The sequence below is a fragment of the Parus major genome, chromosome 27, assembly GCF_001522545.3.
Source record: "Parus major isolate Abel chromosome 27, Parus_major1.1, whole genome shotgun sequence".
Classification (NCBI taxonomy): domain Eukaryota; kingdom Metazoa; phylum Chordata; class Aves; order Passeriformes; family Paridae; genus Parus; species Parus major.
Genome location: NC_031796.1, coordinates 1,985,232 through 2,006,241, shown reverse-complemented (window position 1 = coordinate 2,006,241; position 21,010 = coordinate 1,985,232). Strand labels below are relative to the sequence as shown.

At 39.5% G+C, this 21,010-nt stretch overlaps 1 protein-coding gene across 5 annotated transcripts; it reads left to right on the top strand.

The window, feature by feature from the left end:
* Window positions 1–176: 176 nt before the first annotated feature.
* BRCA1 (BRCA1 DNA repair associated) lies at window positions 177–20,020 on the top strand. Of its 5 annotated transcripts, none has more exons than XM_015651170.3 (22): window positions 177–517; window positions 925–1,024; window positions 1,469–1,522; window positions 1,869–1,949; window positions 2,489–2,577; window positions 3,473–3,618; window positions 4,432–4,534; window positions 5,453–5,498; window positions 5,953–6,095; window positions 6,548–9,886; window positions 10,518–10,603; window positions 12,121–12,299; window positions 12,480–12,646; window positions 13,120–13,442; window positions 14,073–14,160; window positions 14,532–14,609; window positions 15,079–15,119; window positions 15,754–15,837; window positions 16,221–16,275; window positions 17,470–17,543; window positions 17,941–18,001; window positions 19,023–20,020. In XM_015651170.3, exons 2-22 carry the CDS (start codon window positions 945–947, stop codon window positions 19,124–19,126), a joined length of 5,421 nt encoding a protein of 1,806 aa, XP_015506656.1. In that variant the 5' UTR covers window positions 177–517; window positions 925–944; the 3' UTR covers window positions 19,127–20,020. The 5 variants fall into 5 exon arrangements, with proteins under 5 accessions (XP_015506656.1, XP_015506655.1, XP_015506658.1 ...); XM_015651169.3 differs by having other exon boundaries at window positions 177–521; XM_015651172.3 differs by lacking the exon at window positions 177–517 and adding an exon at window positions 548–683 and having other exon boundaries at window positions 927–1,024.
* The last annotated feature ends 990 nt before the right edge of the window (window positions 20,021–21,010 follow it).

Genomic DNA, 21,010 nt, shown 5'->3' with positions numbered 1-21,010 from the left:
CGGCGTACGCCGGGATCACGTGGCGGCGGCAGCCAATCAGCGGACAAGCACGGGCGATGAGGCCGGGCAGGCCCCGCCCCCCCGAGGCGGAAGGAGCCCGTCAGAGGGCGCTGTGGGGGCTCGCGCCGGCCCCGCGGCCCCGGATTGGCCGCGCGCGGCGGGGCGGGAAGGGCGCGAAAGACGGCGCGCGGAGCGGGCTGAGGGGTGACGGGCCCGGCTGTGTCCCGGTGCTGACCGTACCGGTACCGGCACCCGCAGCGACCACTCCCACCGCACCCGCAGAGACCGCGCCGGCACCCGCACCCGCACCCCCACAGAGACCGCGCCGGCACTGCCCTGGCCCTCACCGCATCGCCGCCGCCCGCACCGGCGCTGCCCGCTCTCCCTTCTCCCGTACCTGCGGACAGGCCTCGCTGCAAGGCCAGACCCGAGCTGCCGCGCCGGGAAGCTCAGGCGCTTTCTCCTTGTTGTCAGGATTTACGACGTTCGCTGTGGGCTCTCCCCGGTGCTGGCCCGTGTGGGTACGCCCAGGCTCCTCTGCTCAAGCCTGCCGCTGTCTTTGCGTGCTTTGCCACCTTGCCGGCCCCTCGCTCTTGCTGTTCTGTGCTCTGCGCCCTTGCTGAGCTTCACCTGAATAAACTCCTTCTGTGCGCTCTCCACAAAACACTCGATTAATTTTATCTGTAAGCGCTCAAAGTAAGAACCCCTCTGTACTGTAAAGTATTGCTTTAAGTAATAAACTTAGCTTTAAAGTAAGTATTTAATAAGTGTAGTATTAAAATAACTTTTTTAAGCAATAAAAGCAACGTATTTGATGCCATTGTGGAGCTAGAGGAGGGCGGTGTGGGAGAGAGCATAGTCATGGGAGGCAGCAGACTTTTTTGCAGCAACAAAGCTGATAATACTTTCTCTTTTTTTCTGTAGAGTATTTTTGGATGTGAAGGATGGACTTCTCAGTGATTACTATTGGACAAGTACAAAATGTGCTTTCAGCCATGCAGAAGATCTTGGAGTGCCCAATATGGTATGTGTGGGAATAATAACAGTATAGTTAATTTTTTGGAGGTGTATTTTTTTCTCTCGTTTCTTTGAAAATACTTTGACAGTTCTATGGCTTACCAGAGAGCAAAGAGATCTGTGTTTGGGATTAAACATACTGATGTTTTGTAAGGCTCAAATGAGAAAGTGCAAGAAAAAAACTTGTATTTTGCTCTTATATTCTAGTAAATTTTGCTTTTCTCTTAAAACCTGAATGTGTCACTCCTCTATTCAGTGAGGGGGAAAAAAATTATCTGATTGGATTATTGTTTGTAAAGCCATGTGGGTTTTGTCTCTTGTCTCTGAAAGGTAAATGAGGTCTGTAGTTCTTTAGTGCAACCAAGTGCTGAAATAGCAAAGGTTCTGGTTGAAATCTGTCTCCCCAATGTCTGTAACCTCTGTGCTCTTGTTTCTGTTTCCCTCTTTGTAGCTTGGATGTGGTACAAGAGCCTGTTTCAACAAAATGTGATCACATATTCTGCAGGTAGGTTTGAAAACTTGCAAGTGCAATGCAGTTTTTCATTTCCATATATAATGGTTTTGGGTTTGTAATTTTTAATTCCATATATCCTGGTTTTAATTGTCATATATGCTTCTTCAGTGCTAATCATGTATGTATACTGTTTTCATAACTTCACATGTAGCTACTTGAGGGGAAAAAGTCAATTCTGTAGGAGAACTGCAGCTTACAAATGTGTCAGAGGGGATCAGTTAACTCACTGTAACACCAGAACAAGAATGCATGCTTGATTCACTAAGTGGTGAATGTGCATACTCAGGGAAAATAATATCCTTTTCTTGTTACCATCATAAGTGTTCTTTCTTTCTAGATTCTGCATATTCAAACATATCAGCAAAAAGAAGAAAGGTGTGGTAGAGTGTCCTCTGTGTAAGACAGAAGTTAGCAAGAGGTGAGGAATGCATCTTTGTGAGGGGGCTGGAGAGTGAGGTGTTTGAACTCTGATGAAAGACTAACATTTTAATAATTTTAATTAGGCTTAAAATATATTAGCATAAGACTGAAATATAGAAGAAAAGGTGTTTATAAGTAAGCTGTCTATTTCTAAAGGAGTAAATGTAGTATCTTACCTCAATGTGAGCTTTTTCCAAGTGATCACAGGTGAACACACCCCTCTTAACAAATGTCTCTGCTATACTGGTGTTTAATCCTTGCAATCCTGACTCCTCTCCTAAACCTATATGAGAAAACCATAAGTTTATTTTCATGATAGTTTCAATTCCCATGGTAATGGTTGTTTGGGGGAATTGTGTTGTTATTCCTTGGCAGCATTTTCATATTTTCTCCTCTTCCACTTTGGAGTTTTACCCCTTTTTTGCTTCAGCCAAAATTGTAGAAGTATTTATACTTTAAATATATTTGTTTATATTTATTTATACAGTTAGCCTGTTCATTTTTCTTAAAATAACTGAAGTACTGGTGTTATTTCAGAAGTCTGAAAGAAAATTCCAGATTTAAGCAACTAATTGAAGGATTGTTGGAAACTATCCATGCTTTTGAGCTTGACACTGGAGTGAAGTGTAAGTATTGTAAATGTATGCCCCCACTTTTTTTTTAAATAAGGTTTTGACATATCATGATTCTTTTTAAGGTATCCCATTTATTGTGCAATAATAAATATGGGAAGAATTATCAAATGGCTTTTTTCTTGGATGTAGAAGCATAAGTTCCATTAAGTTTCCAAGATTTTCTTAGAAAAACCTCTTGAAGAGTTTTACTGTTTGTGTTTGATGACTCTAGCCAATCTTATGTTCAGTTCCTGAAACATGGATGAATATATATCAAATCATGTTTAATCTGTAACTGTGAGGAAAAGTCCTGCTTTTGATTATGCCCAGCCTTGCAATTTCAGCTTGTCAGTCTCAGAGCCTGAATTATCAGGTGCTGTAGCCTTGTTTGTGAACTCATCCCACTCAGATGGATCCTCAGGGAATCCAAATTTCCCCTTCCTAGAATCAGTGCTTTGTTTAGGGTCTTGTTAGGGTATTGGAAAGTCAGACATGTCCCTGATTATATTTTGGTAAACCAGACATTGTGGCTGGGGGCAGATTGTGGGGTTTTGTATATTCTGCTATAAAAAATGGACTTCGTTTTTTAATTCTTTTTAACTTGCTCAGACATTCTAAAATAATCAGAATTAGATTCTCCTCTTGCTAGATTATCTATATAACCAAATTTGATTGAGAAAATTAGTTGGCAGGATCAAGATTTTACTTACTATTTGAAGAGTGGTCAGAAAGAATTATCAGACTAGCAATTCAACAAGATTTCTTTCTTGCATAAACATTTTAGCTGTATATGCATTAAGTGCACAGAGTATACACAAGTCTCTTTTATTAGTATATAATACTTGAGTCATAGTCAGTGTTAAATAATCTTTTTTTTTTTTTTTTTTAACATAATAACATCTTTTAGTTTTAAAGAGTCATTACTTTCATAAAACATCCACGGATGTCACTGCTGCTGAGTCCTTGTGTAAAGAAAGTTCTGTCATCCAAAGTAAAGGCTTCAGAAACAGGAGAAAAAGTGCTAAAGGAAATGGACAAGAAAACTTAACCTTGGTAACTGTTTTTTCCCATTTTATTTCCGTGGATTGTTTAAAAATGTATTTGGAATACATGCATATACATAAAAGAATGAAGTGGAAGATTTTGGGTTGATCTCAGGTTGTTGTTTGACCTGAGTGATGTTCTGGACAAGGGCATCTATATATTTTTGTCTTCAATGAGACAAAAAGATATATATGTATAAAAATATACATATCTATATACATATATATACACAAGTATGTGTAGCTACATGTATTTATACATACATATATATATATATGAAATCTTGTCTTCTTGAGAAAGACATTTGCATAAAATTACCTGAACTTATATATAATGCTGCCATAACACAGTCTGTTACTGAAACTAGGCTTGAAAACTTATCCAACCTGCTTGTTTCATGAGGCTGTCTTGCTATTTGTAGAGTTTTTACCTTTTTAGGGGTAAGATCATAACTATCTAACATCCTATATCTTAGGATTCATAAGGCATTACCAGCTTGGGGTAATTTTTGTGTGTGTGACTTTCCATGGCATGCTGTTTGTGTTTTCATCTGCTTAATGCTGAATAGAATGTATGTCAATACAGAATGTAAGATCACACTGTTAATGATTTGATCTGTTAAATGCATGATACATTGTTTCTACTGACACACTTCATTACTGATGTCAATATGATAAATTACTTGTATTGTACTGTGCATAGAAGCTACCAGTGCATATGAACTAAGTAATTATGTCAGCCTTCTATTAAAGTTTAAATAGCTATGATTTTTTTTAACACCCCACTGTTGTAAATAACTATTCCTTTCTGTTTTCCTGTCAGCAGGAATCTAGTGTGAATATTCAGCTTACAGATGCCAAAATGTGTCGCTCAAGAAACAAACCCCAGAAATCTGATTCTCAAAAGGGTATTTACATAGAGTTGGGTAAGATCTCTTTTAAATCCACACTAATTGATCCTATGTACAATGCTTGCAAAGTAATGAAAGGTGATTATGTTCAAAGTCTTTATAAGCCCTAATTTCTCCTTAACACCCAAAATGACAACAAAAGGACAAATTATGGACAATTCCAAATTGGTAAATCAAAAGGGTTTTTTACATAATTTATTATATCATGGCAAACAATGCTGCTGTAATGAATCCTTAAGCCTTGGTTTACAAGATCCAGAGAAGATTTTTACACATGTACAAAAAATTACAGCTGTTACAGCTAAAGGTAGCCACTGTTTTCTGAAGAATACTAAGCCTTGTCACCAGTGCTTGAAATAAGAATGGAATCTTAACAAAATTAATATTTTTTTGCTATCTATTCTAGCTTTTCAGAATTTTATTTTATCTGGTGTTGGCTGCTATGAGAAACAAGACAGATGCCATGCATAGCTTATTTTTTATGCTGTTCCTTCAAGGAAGGAATTGCTGCTTTTAATGGGTAGAGTTTGTTTCCTCACTATTTTCCTTATTGCATCTCCCAGGATCAAAGGATCTCTGAGAGACATTTGAATATATTTCTCTTGACTTTCAGCTCAAAATTCTAAATACTAGCTGTTTCGTGTATAAATTTAGAAATTAGAAAGTAACTTTTAGCTAATTAATCTTATTACCAGTCTGTTACCAGTAACTCTATTTAAACACAGTTTTATGCTGGACCCATGTAGATAGTTATACATAGAAATCATTATTATTAGGTAAAATACTTGACAATTGAACTTGATTTCATCTATTAAAAGTTGAAAGCATGTAGCTCTAGGAAGGAGTAGGCATGTATGTAATGATAACCTCTGAATTTGGCAAGTCACCTTTCTCTGAATGATTCCAACCAGAGTAAGATTTTTTTGTTTTCAGGCTCTGAATCATCTGAAGATTTTTTCAAACAGGCAAGCAAAACTGGGTAAGTAAAGGTGATTAAGGAATTCATATTTTCTAAAGACAATCGTTCCATATTCTCATTTCTTGTGTTCTAGTTTCTTAGTGTAGGACTGATATAATTCTTAAACTGACAAATGATTTTCAACTTGGAGGGCACGAGGATAGAATGAGTAGCTGAATTCCAACAGTTTGCCATGTTAAATGCTTTAAAACTGTTTTTTAAGCGTTTTATTGCAGACATAGATCTTTCATAGACAGGCACTGTGCTTTGGAAAGTAAATACTGAATTCAGGATTGCAAGAGAGATTCTTTTAGATCACTGAAGAAATCTGGTTGTGGTGAGAGTGTCGGTAATGTAGCTTGGCTTCTACAGAAACTATTTCAGAGAGCAAAAAGGGAAAAAAAAAATAAGTATCATCTTCTATTCTGTCTATTATGGTTTTATCTTAATGAGAGCAGATTTCCTTTCCTTACAGGTTTGAAGACAAAGTATCAGTTCAGATTTCTTCTCAAGAAAGGCTGGAAGAACTTGAGAGTGCTGAGAAGGGGAATGAAAATTCTTGCAATGCACAGCCTGACAAGCTGTGTGCCAAAGAAACAACGCTACCAAATGTCATAGGTGTGTTGTTATTCTGGTGACAAAGGTGACTAAGCCTGAAAGAGACCCAAGTTAACATTTTTATTTCATATGATTGTGTGTGTGTGTGTATATATATACATATATGTATATGCTTGCAGTCTTGTGTAATGTAGTTCTGTGATGCCTACAGCTAATACTAGACTATTCCTGTAGCCTAGATACTTGAAATGTGGATATGTTCTATGTACAGGAACAGAAAGGAAGAAAAGTATCTTGATCTTGAACTTAAACTATTCTACATAAGCCAGCTTACACATGAAAAAGCACTGATCTTTTTGTCTTTCTTTAGAGGGAGATTTGTGCAGTGCAATATTCTGGTTAGGGAGGAAATAAGAGCAGTTCTTTTAAAACAAAGTAGCCATTAAGCTTATTATTGTGCCTGTGTGTGTAAAATAGAGGTTAATAATTTATTATACCTGTAAATCTAACAGGTGAAAGTGATTTCTCAAAGGAATGCTTGAGCAAGAAAAGCACTCAGAGCATTGCTGAATGTGCCAAACCTGACCAAGTGAATGTGACTGAATGCCAGAGTTCTGCTTTAAATATCCTTGCTGTAGACCTGCTCCCAGAGCAGTGTGACAGGACAGGTGATGCCAGTCACCTGTCACCTGTGGATGGGGACACATCATTCAGAAAGAACACAGAAGAAATGGATAAACAGGAAACCCAGTACAACAGTGAAAGCCAAGAGTTTGATTCAGAAGACAGTTCAGAGAGCAGGCTGGATAAAAGCAAGGAAATGGATGCTGATGTACAAAGTATGGGAGCTGTAGAGGCATGTGAACCTGAGAATGACTCTTCCCATGACAATGAACTTCCTCTGGAGAAGCTGCCTCAGCCAGAGACACCTCAGTCTGCCACCCTGAATAAAATCTCCAAGAAGAGACTGAAGCAGAGCATTCAGAAAGTCAATGAATGGTTTTCAAAAAGTAATGAAATTTTGTCTTCCAGTTCTTCCCTGGATGAATCTGCTGCATCAGCTGATGTTTCAGGTGAAGGAGAACTGTGTTTATCAGATAAAGGGTCTTGTATTTCAGAAAAAACTGACCCTTTGGCAGATTCCACGGAAATTCCAGCAGTGGAAGGAAAAAAGAGGTGGTCAAAACAAACAGTAGAAGACATCAAAGGCAAAATATTTGGGAAAACATACAACAACAGAAGGAGGAAATCAAATGCCCCTTCTACCTTGAGAGACGTTTTGCCTACTAGGAGAAAGGAAGATGTGGCTGCTGAAAAGTGCCTGAATGATTTCAGCAAAGACAGACTCAAACAAAAGAGGAAGACTGCCTGTGTCCTGCAACCTGAGGATTTCATAAAGAAAAAAAAAAATACAGAAGAAGCAGACAGGGGCCCTCAAAGTGTTAACTGGGGCCTTGGAGATGCTGAAAAGAATAGATGTGATGAAAGTGTTTCTGTTAATGAAAGTCACCTCTCTCAGAATAAGGCAAATAAGACACTAACAGAGCTTGAGGAGGGAGGGGAACCCACATGCAAGAAAGCTTCTGACAAGGTCACTACCAGGCACTGTGATGGGGAACCAGAAATGGATAACTGTGATCAGAAAAGCACCAAAAAAAGAAGTTCTGCAGCAAAAAGATGCAAGCATTCTAGTAGAAATATGTGTGCTCTGCAGTTAGTAGTGGATAGAAGCTCTGTTTTCCGTGATCCAGCTGAGCCACAGATCGATAGCTATCCCAGCAGTGGGGAGCCCAGGAAAGCTGATTCTGAGCAAAATCCAGTCAGACGCAGCAGAAGGCTTCGGATCCTTTCTGAAGAAATGACAAAAGAAACAAGGAAAGGAGTAAAGGGAGCAAGAAAGAAAAACAGTGACTGTGGAAGGTCTGTCTCTGGAGACCAAAGGAATGTGGCAACTCGCTCTGCTGAGTGCAAAGACCTGTGTGAGCCTCAAGATGAGCTGAGTTACAGGCCAGTCACTGATTTGGAAGGAGGTGATCTGGAAGCAAATGAAATGCAGGTTAGTCTAAAGAATTTATCTGACACTGCAGAAACTGGGAGAAGTCTGTTCAATCCTTCATGTCAGCCTTCAAACTGTGGCTCCACTGTGCCTGATACGTGTTCTCAAGACAGTGAAATACTAGGTAGCCCTCTCCTCCTACAACTTCCTTCAGTGTCTGGTGGGAAAACTACTTCTCACCAGACTGAAGAGGTGACTGAATCACCTACTGCTTTTTCCCAGGAGTGTGGACATGATTCACAAAATGTTCCAGGGGACTTAAAAACTGAAAAGTTGCCAATGGCTGAAAATGTGTTGGAATTGACCAAGGAAGCTGAGGACAGTGACTTGGACACGCAGTATCTGCGAAATATATTTAGGCATTCAAAGCGCTCCTCCTTCAGCCTTTTTCAGACTGCCAGGCAGGCACATGCAGTGAAAGATCCTCCTCCTGAAACCTCCAATCCATCATGTGCTGCTCAGGTAGAAAATAAAGGTGGCAAACAGGTACAATTGGAAAGCTTACAAGAGGAGAAAGCAGCTGCTCAAAACTTGAGCAGGGTTTCTGAGAAAGAGAAGACCTGTGAGTCTGCCCATGTTGATCCTGTGCCTTGCTTTGCTGTCAGCACAAGAGAACACAGGGATGACATTTTACAGGCTGCAGAGGAAAGGACTCTAACACCAGCAGGAGCAGGGACTGCTCAGACTGAGCACAAAAATGGATTGCTACAAGAAGAGCAGGGCAATGAAAAGCCAGTGTCAAATGAGATAGGGATAGAAAAGTTGAGACAGAATCCCATCAAAAGTAATGGAAGCCAAAGTGATCAGAGTAACACAGATGATGATTCCAGACAAAATGATGTAAACACAGGCCAGGAAATCAGCTTCAGTTCAGAAATCAATCAGGCAGGAAAGACTGAAGTTGCTGATTGCAAAGGACCGGTTCTACATTTTCAATCCCCATCAATAATTTGTCCTGCAACTTGTCAGCAAAGCCCTGCTGAAATCAGCTGTGAAGTCACTGAAACAAAAAGTAGCAAAGTAGTAGTTCCTGTGAAGGGGAATGAAGAACAAGCAGCCCATACTGTTAGCACAGCAGTGCCCAAATGTTCAGCTGCAGAGGAGGAACCTCTTGGAGAGAATCGTGACCTCACAGATTTGTCTGAAACCCCTAATGGCTTGCTGTGCTCTGATACTGATATTGAGGAGAACAGCAGCTTATGTGAAACTGATAGGAAAGAACAATCTGCAGTGTTTGTAAAAAGTGGCAATGCCCTGGGAAAAGAGCTGCTCAAGAGAAATGCAAGTTCCAGGCCAAGATCTGGAGGTATTCAAAAGTCTCGAAGACGAGTTCAGAAACTGCCATCTTCAGATGAAGAGTCCTGTGAGGATGAAGATTTACCATGCTTTCAGACATTAATCTTCAGCAAATCAGCAAGCACACCTTTGCAGACTGGTAAACAAATGTCATCTGTGGCAGAGCCTTCAGTGGCAGAGTGTCCAGTGAGTCCCAGTGTGTTGCCTCACAGTGTGAGTAATGACAATATTGTGCAGGAAGTGCCTGAAGCTGCCCTAAGTAATGTGTGTGTTTCACCAAGCCAGGAGTCAGAATGCTCTGTCAGCTTATTTTCTTCCCAGTCCAACATGTCTGAAGAACCACTTAATGGAGCACAAGAGCTGAAGAAACATTTACCACATGTGTCCAAACAAATGAGCAGTGTAAACAACAGTAAAGAAACTTCTCAGAACTGTAGTGGAGGGCTGAAGACAACCAAAGATGAATGTCAAGAATTTCCAGACATTGGAGCAAATCTAGGTACAAACCAAGATTTTTCTCTCTACAGCTGTGTTTATTATGTCCTTACACCAAGGTTTTTGGTGTTTGCATGGAAAATTTGCTCTGTATTTAAGGGGTGCTTGCTCTTCTAGAAGAAGGTATGAACCTTAAACAATGAAACAAAAAACCCTCAGTGGTTTATTTCCTGAAAGTTCTGTTCTTCCAGTGTTCTTTGTTCAGAGCACAAATGAACAGACTGGGCACTAGAGACTGATAGATGGGAATTCGTGTTTGAATTGAAGGAAATGCTGGTTCTCTTACTGCAATGTGATATTTGCATTGTCAGCAGAATTTCAGCCTATCCAGGCTTTTTCCCCAGATGAAATGTTTGTTGAAATTGGCTGTAGAATTTTGTAGTGAATATTTTGCTGGTTTTATGGCCTTTGTAAATATTTAGGACTCTTTCATCCCTGTTGAAACACTGAATTCTGTTTACTTTGCCACGTGTGGTCCTTCTAACTTCAACATTTTAAAAACTTTTCACTTTAGTGTTCTAGTTATTAGTTCTCTAAAACCTCTATGTGCTGAGAGCTGATGGATGATGTTGGTTTGTTGTTGTTTGGTGTGGTTTTTTCCTTAACCCTGAGAGTTTTTTTTCATCTTCTTCAAGGTGAAGCATCTGGATATGACAGTGAAATAAGTGTTGTAGAAGATTCCTGTGGGCCATTCTCTCAGGGGGAAATCCTCACTACACAGGTGGGTGAGTTTATGCACTGAGTTCCAGAAACAGTTTGCATTCCAGGAGTTAAGCAAGCTGTGAAGTCAATACACAGTGGAAAACTTATTTCATCATAGTTCTTTATCACTAAATTACTTCCAAAAGCATAATTAATGAAGAACTGTAGAGCTGCTTCTATGCCATTATTTGTCCAACTTTTCCTTGCCTGGTGACTTTACACTGCAATGGCCAGTTTGTTATGTGCTATAGGGCTTAATTGTGGGAGATGCTAATTAATTAATGCATCTCTACACTTGGCCAATGCTGGAAATTTCAGCTCCCTATATTTAAAAGTTTTAATTGTAGGAATTTATAAGGATTTGGTGATAAGGATTAGATTTGTTACAATATATTTAGAAGCATGGAGACTTGTCTTCTCTGTGTAAAGTTTAAATCAAATAATTCTGTATTAGAATATTATAGATACAAGTCCCAACAGGCAGTTCCTAATGCAAGGTGTGTCTTGCAGTGTATTTTTTATCTGCTGTTAAAATCCTGCTGCTCAGTGGCCTGAATTTATGTATTGGGTGATTTGGGCTGGGGGTTTAGTCCAGGGTTAGGGACTTGGATTTTTTTGTGCTGCTTTGGGGTTTTTCTTGGTCCTGTGTGACCTTAAGGTGCCTTATGCCAACTCTCTCTTCAGCATTATCAGCCCTATGGGCTTTATGTATGTCAAAGAAAAGTTAATTGACTTTTTGTGGGTGCTTCTTCTATTCACAGCATCAGTGTAAAAAGTGGTCAGCTGGACATTGTTTCCTCCTGTAGCTTCATGGATGGAGATCCTGGGATGTGCCTAGGATGAATGGGTTAATGGCAGCATGGATGAGGGATTTTGGGTTGTGCTGGTGTTGTTTTCTGTTTATTTGGGGTTTTTATGGGTTCAGTAACAGAGAGGCTCCACATGGTGCCAGTGCTGGAGCTACAAATGGAATATTCAGTTCTGTGGAAATTGCTTCATCATGTAAAGTGAAGGGTTTTGGTTTTTAAAAAGGTCCTTTGAAACCCTGAGCTGTTCTTATGAGGACCTGCCTATGGCATGTTTTTGATCATGTAATGTAATTTTTGAGGGGGAACATAAGGAGGAATATTATAAAATGTTTTAGTCCTTTAAATGATCTTTGGGGCTTTTAGTAATGGTGGAAAACGAAGACTCAGTTTAATACTTAATAATGAACATCATAGATTGAGCTACTAATGGAGTTCAGACAAAATTACTTTCAAATAAATTGGTGCAGGAGCTGTGTTGTTTTCTGATTGATTAAAATCTGAGACATCTAAACTGACTGGAAAATATGAGTGTGTGGTTGTTTAGGTGTTCTTGCTTCTGATGTGGGATGTGTGCACTATTTATTGCAGTAAAAGCACCATAATCACCTTTTGAACACGTGGCAAAGACTTAATTCAAAACTATTTTGCTATTTCTAATTTTCAAATGTTTCTTAGAGAAATTAATCCTGAGTTTGCTTATGCTGGCATTCCTGTGCCTCTTTTGCAGCAGAAGAATGCTATGCAGAATAGCCTGAGAAAACTTCAGCGAGAAATGGCTGTGCTTGAAGCAGCACTAAAGCAGAATGGAAGTCAGAGCTGTGAAGTTTTACCTGTCCACAGGGAACTGCCACATTCCAGTACTGAGGGGGCACTTGAAACAGATCAAATGAGAGAAGGAAAAAACAGGTCAATGGTTTTGTTTGGTGTTTTGGGGTTTTTTATGTTTATTTCTAAGTTTTTATTTTAAAAAAAATTAAATTAAGTATCTCTGAGCTTCTGGGAAATTACAGTAGTTACACTGTTACTACATTTTTCTGATACTTATAAGAGTGAAAAGTGTATTAAAATCAATTTCCCTCTCTCAAGGTCTCCAGAATTGGTTCTCTCATCTTCTAAATCCTCTTCAACAAAGAGATCAGATCTGGAGAAAGGCCCTGAGTGTGACAGTGTTCTGAAGAAGGAAACTCCCTCTGAAAAGACAAAACCTGTGCAGGAAGCAGTGCAAGAACACAGGCAGTGTCAGCTGGAGGAAGGTAACATTTAAGAGATACCCAGTGCATTTTGATTCCTGGTGGTTTTCTCCTTTCCATGTTTTTACATATCAGCATGATACAACTTTTTCCTGTAAATCAAGGATTTTTATTTGTATGTTCCTGGTCATTTTCAGAAGGTGTTACTGCTTTGTTTGGTAGCCCAGCTGCATGGCTGCCCAGCAAATGGGGTGGACAGTAATAGGGGTTTTTCTATCTAAATCTTCTAAATTTAATTTAATATCTTCTAAATTCAGACACTTTGACAAATATGCTGCTAAAAGTTTCACAGGTGTTCTACTGTCTTGCCTATAGCTCAGGAGAAAGTAATGATAGGGGCAAAGATGAAATAATAAACACATAAGGAGAGGAAGTAACTGCAGAATTTAAACCTAAAAGAGAGAGCAACAACCTTCTACCATGAATACAAGAAAGAGATGCACTTTTCTCAAGGAGTAATTTCTCTTTTCCTTCAGAAAATTCGAAGGAGAAGAAATCTGGAACCAGGCAACACAGTGCATCTGTCTCATCACTTTCTGGAAATGTGACCCAGTGTCCAGATAACTCTTCCTGCTCTGTAAGGCTTTTTACCCCTCAAGCTGCAGAAGCCACAGATGAGCCTGTTGTAGCTCAGAACACTGATAAAAGCTGTGGCCCAGGACACAAATTAAAGACAAGTGAATGTTTTCCTGTACCTGTTCTGCACAATGCAACTGGGGAAAAAAATGATACAAGTCCAGTTGTGACCAAGAGGAAAGAAATGTCAATTGTGGCATCAGGTCTGAATCACAGTGAGCATGTAAGTAAATTCCAGAATTTTGAGATCACTAGTTAATAATTCCTGATTACCACTCTAGTCCTCAGTCTCTAAGTACAATAAAGCTAATCTGGTAGGAATTGCAGGTGAGTAATGCAGAAACTGGAGTCAAACTTAATCACTCCAAAACACTGAGAATGCTGCCAGTAATGGCACTGCTAAGTTTAATGAAATTTACACTTTTTAAACAATCCCTAATGTCTGGGAGAAAAATACATGATAACAAAGCCAGAGGACTTGCAGAAAGCCTTGGGGCTGGGGAGGGGCTGTTTGGGGGTGTTTGGTTCAGTGTTCTCAGTTCTGCTTTACCCAAATTCTGACCCATAGTGGGCATTTCTGTAAACAGTAATCCTGAGCTGCTAATAAACCTGTTTCTGCACTCAGTTTCCAGAAAGATTTGGCTTTTGGGTTATAAAACACACACCAAGAGCTCTGCATTATTTTAGTCTGTTGAATGGTGCCAAAACTGACAAGGAAATGTACATTTTGTGTGCCAACACATAAAACTGTTACTTTAAAATAACTATCCTATTACATTATGCTTCTTCAAACTGGGGCTGTTGAGAGGTTTAAAATTGTTGCTGACTGTTAATTTTCTTACCTACTTTTCAGCTGGTGGTCCAGAAGTTTGTGAAAAAAACTCAGAGCACTTTATCTAATCACATTACTGAAGGAACAACCCATGTCATAATGAAAACAGGTTTGTTGGGAGCTAGGGGACCAAATCCTCTATTGACAAACAACCTAGAATTTTACCTTTAGTCTAACCAGCAAGCAGACAGGTCAGCAATAAATTTAACAAGTTTGATTGTTTTCTCTATTGTAAGTTTTTTGTTTAAGCTTGTGAGTTTTTCTCATTCTGTTTCACAGAATCAGTGTGAGGGCAGTTTTCCCATGTGTAATTCAAAGTTAATATTAGTTGATATTTGTTTCTGGAACCTTTGTATAGCTTTGATATTTTACTGCTGCACTTAGCAAAAAATGTTTGCTTTTACATACAGAAATACCCTGACCTGTGGTTTTTTTGCTGATGGCAAAACTAAAGAGCTCTTGGTGTTGTTTGCTCTGCAGATGAGGAGCTGGTGTGTGAACGGACTCTGAAGTATTTCCTGGGCATTGCAGGAGGAAAATGGGTAGTTAGTTATCAGTGTATGTATAACTGCTTTTGGACATAAATGTTCTCTGTCCTTCTACCATGAAAGCAGTCTGCACTTCTAACAGTAAAGAAGGAGAATCTCTTCATGTCTTGTCTTCTGATGTTTTGCAGTGTTTCTTCTAAATACTTTAAATTAAGAAACACAAACAAGGAGCAATATCAAGCTCATTACTCTTGTGAATTACTCTTACTTTTTCTGCTTTCAGATAGCTACACTGGATTGCTCCCCACCGTGGCAAAAGCCTTTTGTACCTCTTAATTTTCATCTTGGTGATGCATGGCATCAATCAGTGTAAAATTAGTATTATTTATAAATGGTAAAAAAATGATTCAAGTACTTTCAGTGTTATACTGGATTCCTTTAGTACAAATACATTCAATTTAATATAGCAATGAAGTCAGAATAGTAGTGGAAGAACCATTTTCCTGGATAAAATTACTTGTTCTGATCTTTTTATTTAGGGATAATTCAGTCTTTTAAAGAAGGAAGAATACTGGATGAGGTAGGTCTTTTATCTTGAGTGAAATGTCCAATGGTTAAATAATGCTGTTACATGATGGACTTAGGAGTTTATTTGCATTGTATAAACAGATATTGCCTGAACAGTTAACATGGAATTTTAGCTCTGAAACCTGGAGTTCTAGTTTTACCAAATGCTAGGACCAAAAGCCACCCTTGAGCCCTATGCATTCATTGGTGTTGAAGACACAATGAGTCCCTATTATTTTTAACAGGTTGTAGATGTATTTTTATAAGTGTTTCTAGTGATATTAATAGATTATAGCATAGAGCAAAAGATCTGTTTTTTATTGAAAGAAGTGATGTTATATACAGATAATTTCTGTCAAATAAGACTTTACTGATAAGACAATTATATTCTTGGTGTGTGCTGCTTCTTTTATTTAGTTTGCTACACTACTATACAGTTGGAGTATAATTTGTTTCTTTAAAAATTGCTGCAGGGATTTCATTACTCCAGCATTCTCTTGCAAAGCCTTTTTAATTCATATTCTGAACACACTCATAGATTTTCAGCTCTGAAATCTGACATCTCTTCCTGTTTTGAAGCAGAACTCTCTGACAGGAAAGTGTTCTCAGTCTCTAAATTCTGATTTCTTGCTTTTGTTGTGTTCCAGGAGAACTTTGAAGTCAGAGGAGATGTAATCAATGGGCGAAACCATCAAGGTCCTAAGAGGGCCAGACAGGCCCTGACTGAAAAGGTACAAACACATCAGGGATGCCAACTCTGACTGTTTCAGATGTGTGGCTGTGCTGGCTCAGTATCTGCAACTTCTTCCAATTTCTCTGCTGTTCTGTACACACAGAGTTGTACAAATTAAGCATTTTTCTACATGAAAGGTGAGCTCTGTCAACAGCAGAGCAGACATTCTGAAGGGGCTCACTAAGCTTGGAGTGAATGCTTTCTCTTTAATATTCTTCTGGTTTGTAGGTTTGGATGTGTTCTTTGGACAAAGAGCTTTGGATATGCCTTGTGAAATAGCCATGGCTTGATAACAAACCCTGGAAGTGCAGTGAAAACAGCATATAAAGCATTGTCCTTTAAAAACCCTGTTGGAGCTCTAACATGTTCCTTGCTTTTCAGATCTTTAAAGGCTTTGAGATCTGTTGCTGTGGACCTTTCACTGGTATGACTACAGGTGTGTCATTTTAGTGGAGTTGGATGAATGGTTAACATAAAAATACCTGGAGGGGCACTGTGCTTTCACCAGAATTTTACATTGATTTCTTCTTGGGTGATTTTTTACCTCTTTTCCTCTGGAACTTTTAAAACACCTACATGGGGTAAAGTGTAGCTAAGTAATTTTATCCAGTTCTATCTCCAAAGGGAATAGAAATGGTGTTTTCTTCTGTTTGGATGTCCTCAGACAACCCCCTGGCAATTTTTCTGCATTTCAAACCAGGCATTTTATCTAGTTTATCTCTGATTCTGTAGCACTGAAGGAAAAGCATCAATGTCATGCTGCCTGGCAGTTGTTAGTGATGCTTTTGATCATTCATATTTGAGCATTTTTTTCTTCTATCTTAGTAAGCAGAAGAATTATCCTAAGTATCCTTTTTCTAGCAGTTGACACAACCTTATTGTAGCCTTCTGTCAATAGGAGCAAGTGTTAAAAGTGAAATACAACAAAGCTAGAAGTTAATATAAAAGGAAAAAGCTGTTCAGGATAGCTTCATTTTTTACTTTTAAAATTTAATAAAGTGTGCTACAAATTTTTGAAACTTTAATTATAATTTTTTTACTTAAAATATTTGTACCTGACTTCCCATTTTTGTGGCTTATTCAGCAGATACTCTCTGATTTGTCTAATATAACTTTTTTTTTTTCACTGGGTGAAATATATTTATGTTTCTTGACATTTACAGTAATTGATGCAAAAGATGCAGTGCTTTCACCTGCTGCAATGATCCTCAGTTTTGGCTCTTATAATTCAGAGACTTAATCTTCTTCACTACCAATTCAACAAATTGGTGCAAATTAAGTACTTTGGCTACTTTTGTTAATAGAAATAATCACAGTTCTGATTTCTTGTTTTTAATTTTCATTTCAAGTCCTGCATCCTTATGATAAGAGGAAATAAATTTAAGTTCTGGGCATGTGCTCCAGTGCTTTTTCAAGGTTTTGTTTAGTGCAGACCTGTCAGGGGGGGAGGGAGGAGGGAGCTGATGTTCCCTAGCAGGTTTGACAGTGAAAGGATTCTTTTCCTACTGAGGCTCACATCTCTTTCAAATGCTGGTGGTTTGTGAATTGGAATAATCACACCAGGTCTTAGGCAATAGTGTCAGCTTGGATGTGACATAAAGCACTGACTGATTTCATCTGATTCCTTCAGAGCATCTGGAGTGGATGGTGGAGCTGTGTGGTGCCTCTGTGGTGAAGCAGCCTGACCTGTTCACACACACAGCAGTAAGTGCTGAGGAGTTTTCACCCTCCCAGTTCCCAGAGCTGCCTGCACAGCCTGGCAGTGCCCCTTGGTTCTGGGCCTGGCCAGCCTTCACTGGGACATGAGGCTCTCTTGTAGTGGAGAAAGGATTGGTGTTGGCCAGATCATTCATTTGTCTTGAAATCAGCTCTGAGCCTCCCTTTGCAGCTCCAAAAGCCTTTTAGTGACTGAGTGTAGTCACAGCATTTCTGGAGAGAAATCACAGAAGAATCTTAGGAACTTTCTCCCTCTACTACTTAAATTCCTCTGAAGTGAAACTCTGAAGCAGAATTAGCCCAGTTATTGCTCTCTGTAGATAAATATGAGAATTATGTAAGGTCAGACAACAATAACATTTTATTTTTTATCTTAAAATCCTAGAATTCTACTGCTGTTGTGGTTGTGCAGCCAGATGCTTGGAAGGAAGACTTGGATTATAGAGGTAAAGCAACACTGTCCTGAGCTGCCCTCTGATACACATCAAGTGTCTTTATTACATCTGTCCTTTTAATAGCTAAATATCAGAGGGCTGTAGAGAAATCAAAACTCTACTGCATCTGAAGGTGGAATATCTTGTAAAAAAAAATCTTGAAGGACAAAATATACTGTCTCAAGGAACCAGCAATAGTCTTAAAAGCTACTCTGACAGACAAAAGCTATTGCCTCAGTTGTCCTCTGTGTATCATCAGCTTTACAGAAACTTTTCTCATTGAATAGTTCTTAAAAGGTAAGGATGGGTGTCCTTGGAGGACCAGTAAGATCTCTGAGAAAGCCTCAGATGGAACAAGATTCTCTTGGTCTGAAAAGGTCATGTTAAAAAGCCTTAACAGATGTAGTTTTGCATTTTTTTCTTTTAAGCAAAATGCTTGGGGGAAACCAAGAGACTTTGAAAATGCAAGTGTTCCAGCCTGACTCAGAGAGAGTGGGGTTCTGGAAGGAATGGGAGTAGTCAGGCTACAGTGGAGTCCAACAAAACAGTGCAGCAGGATGATGATGTAAAAAACCCAGCTGTTTCCATGGCACTGGAAAAATGAGAAAATAGAAAGATCCTGGACTGAGGAAGAACAGTCTGAAAACACTTCAGTAATTTTCTGTCTCAGTGAGGCTCGTTGCTTGTCACATACTCAGTGTGTCTGGGCAGACAGGAAGCAAAGCTCTGTCACTGAGATCCTAAATTAAAAGACAACAACTGCATCCTTTGTTTTTAGTGTTTATGTTGTGCTGTTCACTGCTTCCTGCTTGGCCAGTGGCCAAAGATCTCTTCTCTTGGGAGCAGCAGCAGTACCTGCCCTGCTGAAGGGAAAGCCACATCTCTGCTCTTGGGTGTCTGGTTTTTATCAAGGCTTTTAAAATATTTTATTTCAGATAAAGCAAACAGCTTATTCTGAAATACATCAGTGGACTCACCTTGTTTGGACTCCTTGATAACAGCTGCATCATTTATTTGTGTCTTTGTCTTGCAGCAATCCACCAGCAGAGCAATGTTGCTGTGGTAACTCGGGAATGGGTCCTGGACAGCGTGGCTTGCTACGAGTGCCAGGAGTTCAGTGCTTACCTCCTGTCCTAAGGGTGAACAGCAGCTCTTAGCAATAATAAAATTACTTCAACAACATTACTATCTGAAGGTGGAATTACTGTTCTTTAAAGCTTTACTTTAACTTAAAGATCTATGAGATTATAAATGTTAAACTAATTTTAAAGGTTAGAAAGTGTAGTATGTGACCTCAGAGAAATGGTGATTTATTATTTGCCACTGCAGCCACTTTCTGTTTAGACACTTGGGGACATTTTGGAGACAGTCATTTAAAAGAGGAATATTGGGCTCAGGGTTTGAATTAAAGCATATTTTAAATACATTAAAACTCCTGCACTCTGGAGTAACCTCCATATTTTCATTTTGCTTAAATACAGCCCCTGAATACTGTTTTGTGATTATTAGTGCATCAGCCTTGGCCATTTATTGATTATGGTTGTGCTGAAAACTCTACAAATAGCTTTCCTGTTGTGCATCAAAGTGCCAGCTCACCTTATCCAGAAACCCTGGCCACAGGTATGGTCCCCAGAAAGGTTAAACAGAAGGCAAAGCTGAAAACCAGGAACTGTCAGGCTGATTTCTGACAAGTGCATGTGGCACTGTGAAAGGATAACAAATAGAAGCATTTTAGTATCCTGGTGACCCATGATAAGCCCAATAAGAATCTGCTTATAATAGACTCTGCTTATAAAATGAGGCTGCAAAGAAATAGGTTTTTTATGAAAGAAAATGTCTTGCTTGTTTCTGTTGCCAAGCAATTCAATTTCATACCTAATTTTGTACTTTGAGAGCAGAGCTGCTTGTTTAAAAAGAGAAAAAAATGTAGCTAAGTTGTTTTGTGGTAAGATGCTGCTGTCTTGGAAAGTTAGAGAAAGTATGTTTATAAATATTTGAATCCACAAAGAAATAAAATTATTTTGGCAAGTATTTACCTAATTGTTTAGCTTTTATGTGAACCAGTTTCTTGGTCTCTGCATTGAGGCATATGTGAAAAAATACCTTAATCCAACCTCCTGAAATGGGGAAGGAAAGTAAAATTAGGAGAGAAAAGTAAAAAATGTAAATGGGAGTTTCAGAGACACAATCAGAATTGCAATTGCTATCAACCTGAGAAGTGAATGTTATCAACTTCCTTAGAGCTGCCAAGTGCAGGTAGGCTGATCAAGCATTGCTGCTGGCACTGGGAGAGCTGGAAGCATTTGCCACATGCTGCTCTTTCCTTGTGTGTGACAATATTCCAGAAGTACCAGGCTGCTCAGCACAGCCTCACTTGCAGCCTGATGCTCCTCTTATCTCCACAGCCCATGCTGGCAGTGGGAATTTTGTAATCTACATTTCAAAGGACAGCTGGAGGCAATGACTAAATCCTGCCTGTTAGATGCAAGGAAAAGGCCAAGCAAAACTGCTTTGCTGTGGCCATTGTGAAATTGTCCCCCAGATACTGATGCAAAGATTCTTTCTGTCAGGTGAGGTTCCAGCTCCAGCTGGATAATTGTCCACAGGGATGGCACCCATGGTGCTGCTCTTCCTCCTTGGAGGTCACTAGCTCTGTGGAAGTTCTGTTTCTGTAAAGTGTTAGCTGTGAACTTTTGTAGTGATCTCCAGCTCATGTAAGGTTTGAGTGAAGTGGAATGACTCCCAAGCCCAGATCTGCTTCCAGAGGAGCAGGCAGTGCAAGGGGAGCTGATGGAGACTCTCCTGCCATCCATCTGCACTTCTCCACTCGGATTTCCAGCTTTGGTAGTAAAGCCACAGCACCTGGAGTTTCAGGGCACTCTTTGGGTCATTCTGTATGTCAGGCTTGAGCTCCATTCCTTCTCTGCTCATATGCCAGAGCAGATTTGTGACACTTGGTGGGGAACCTGAGGTGGAAGCAGTTTCCAGGTGTGGCTGGGCTGCACACACAGCTTGGGCTGC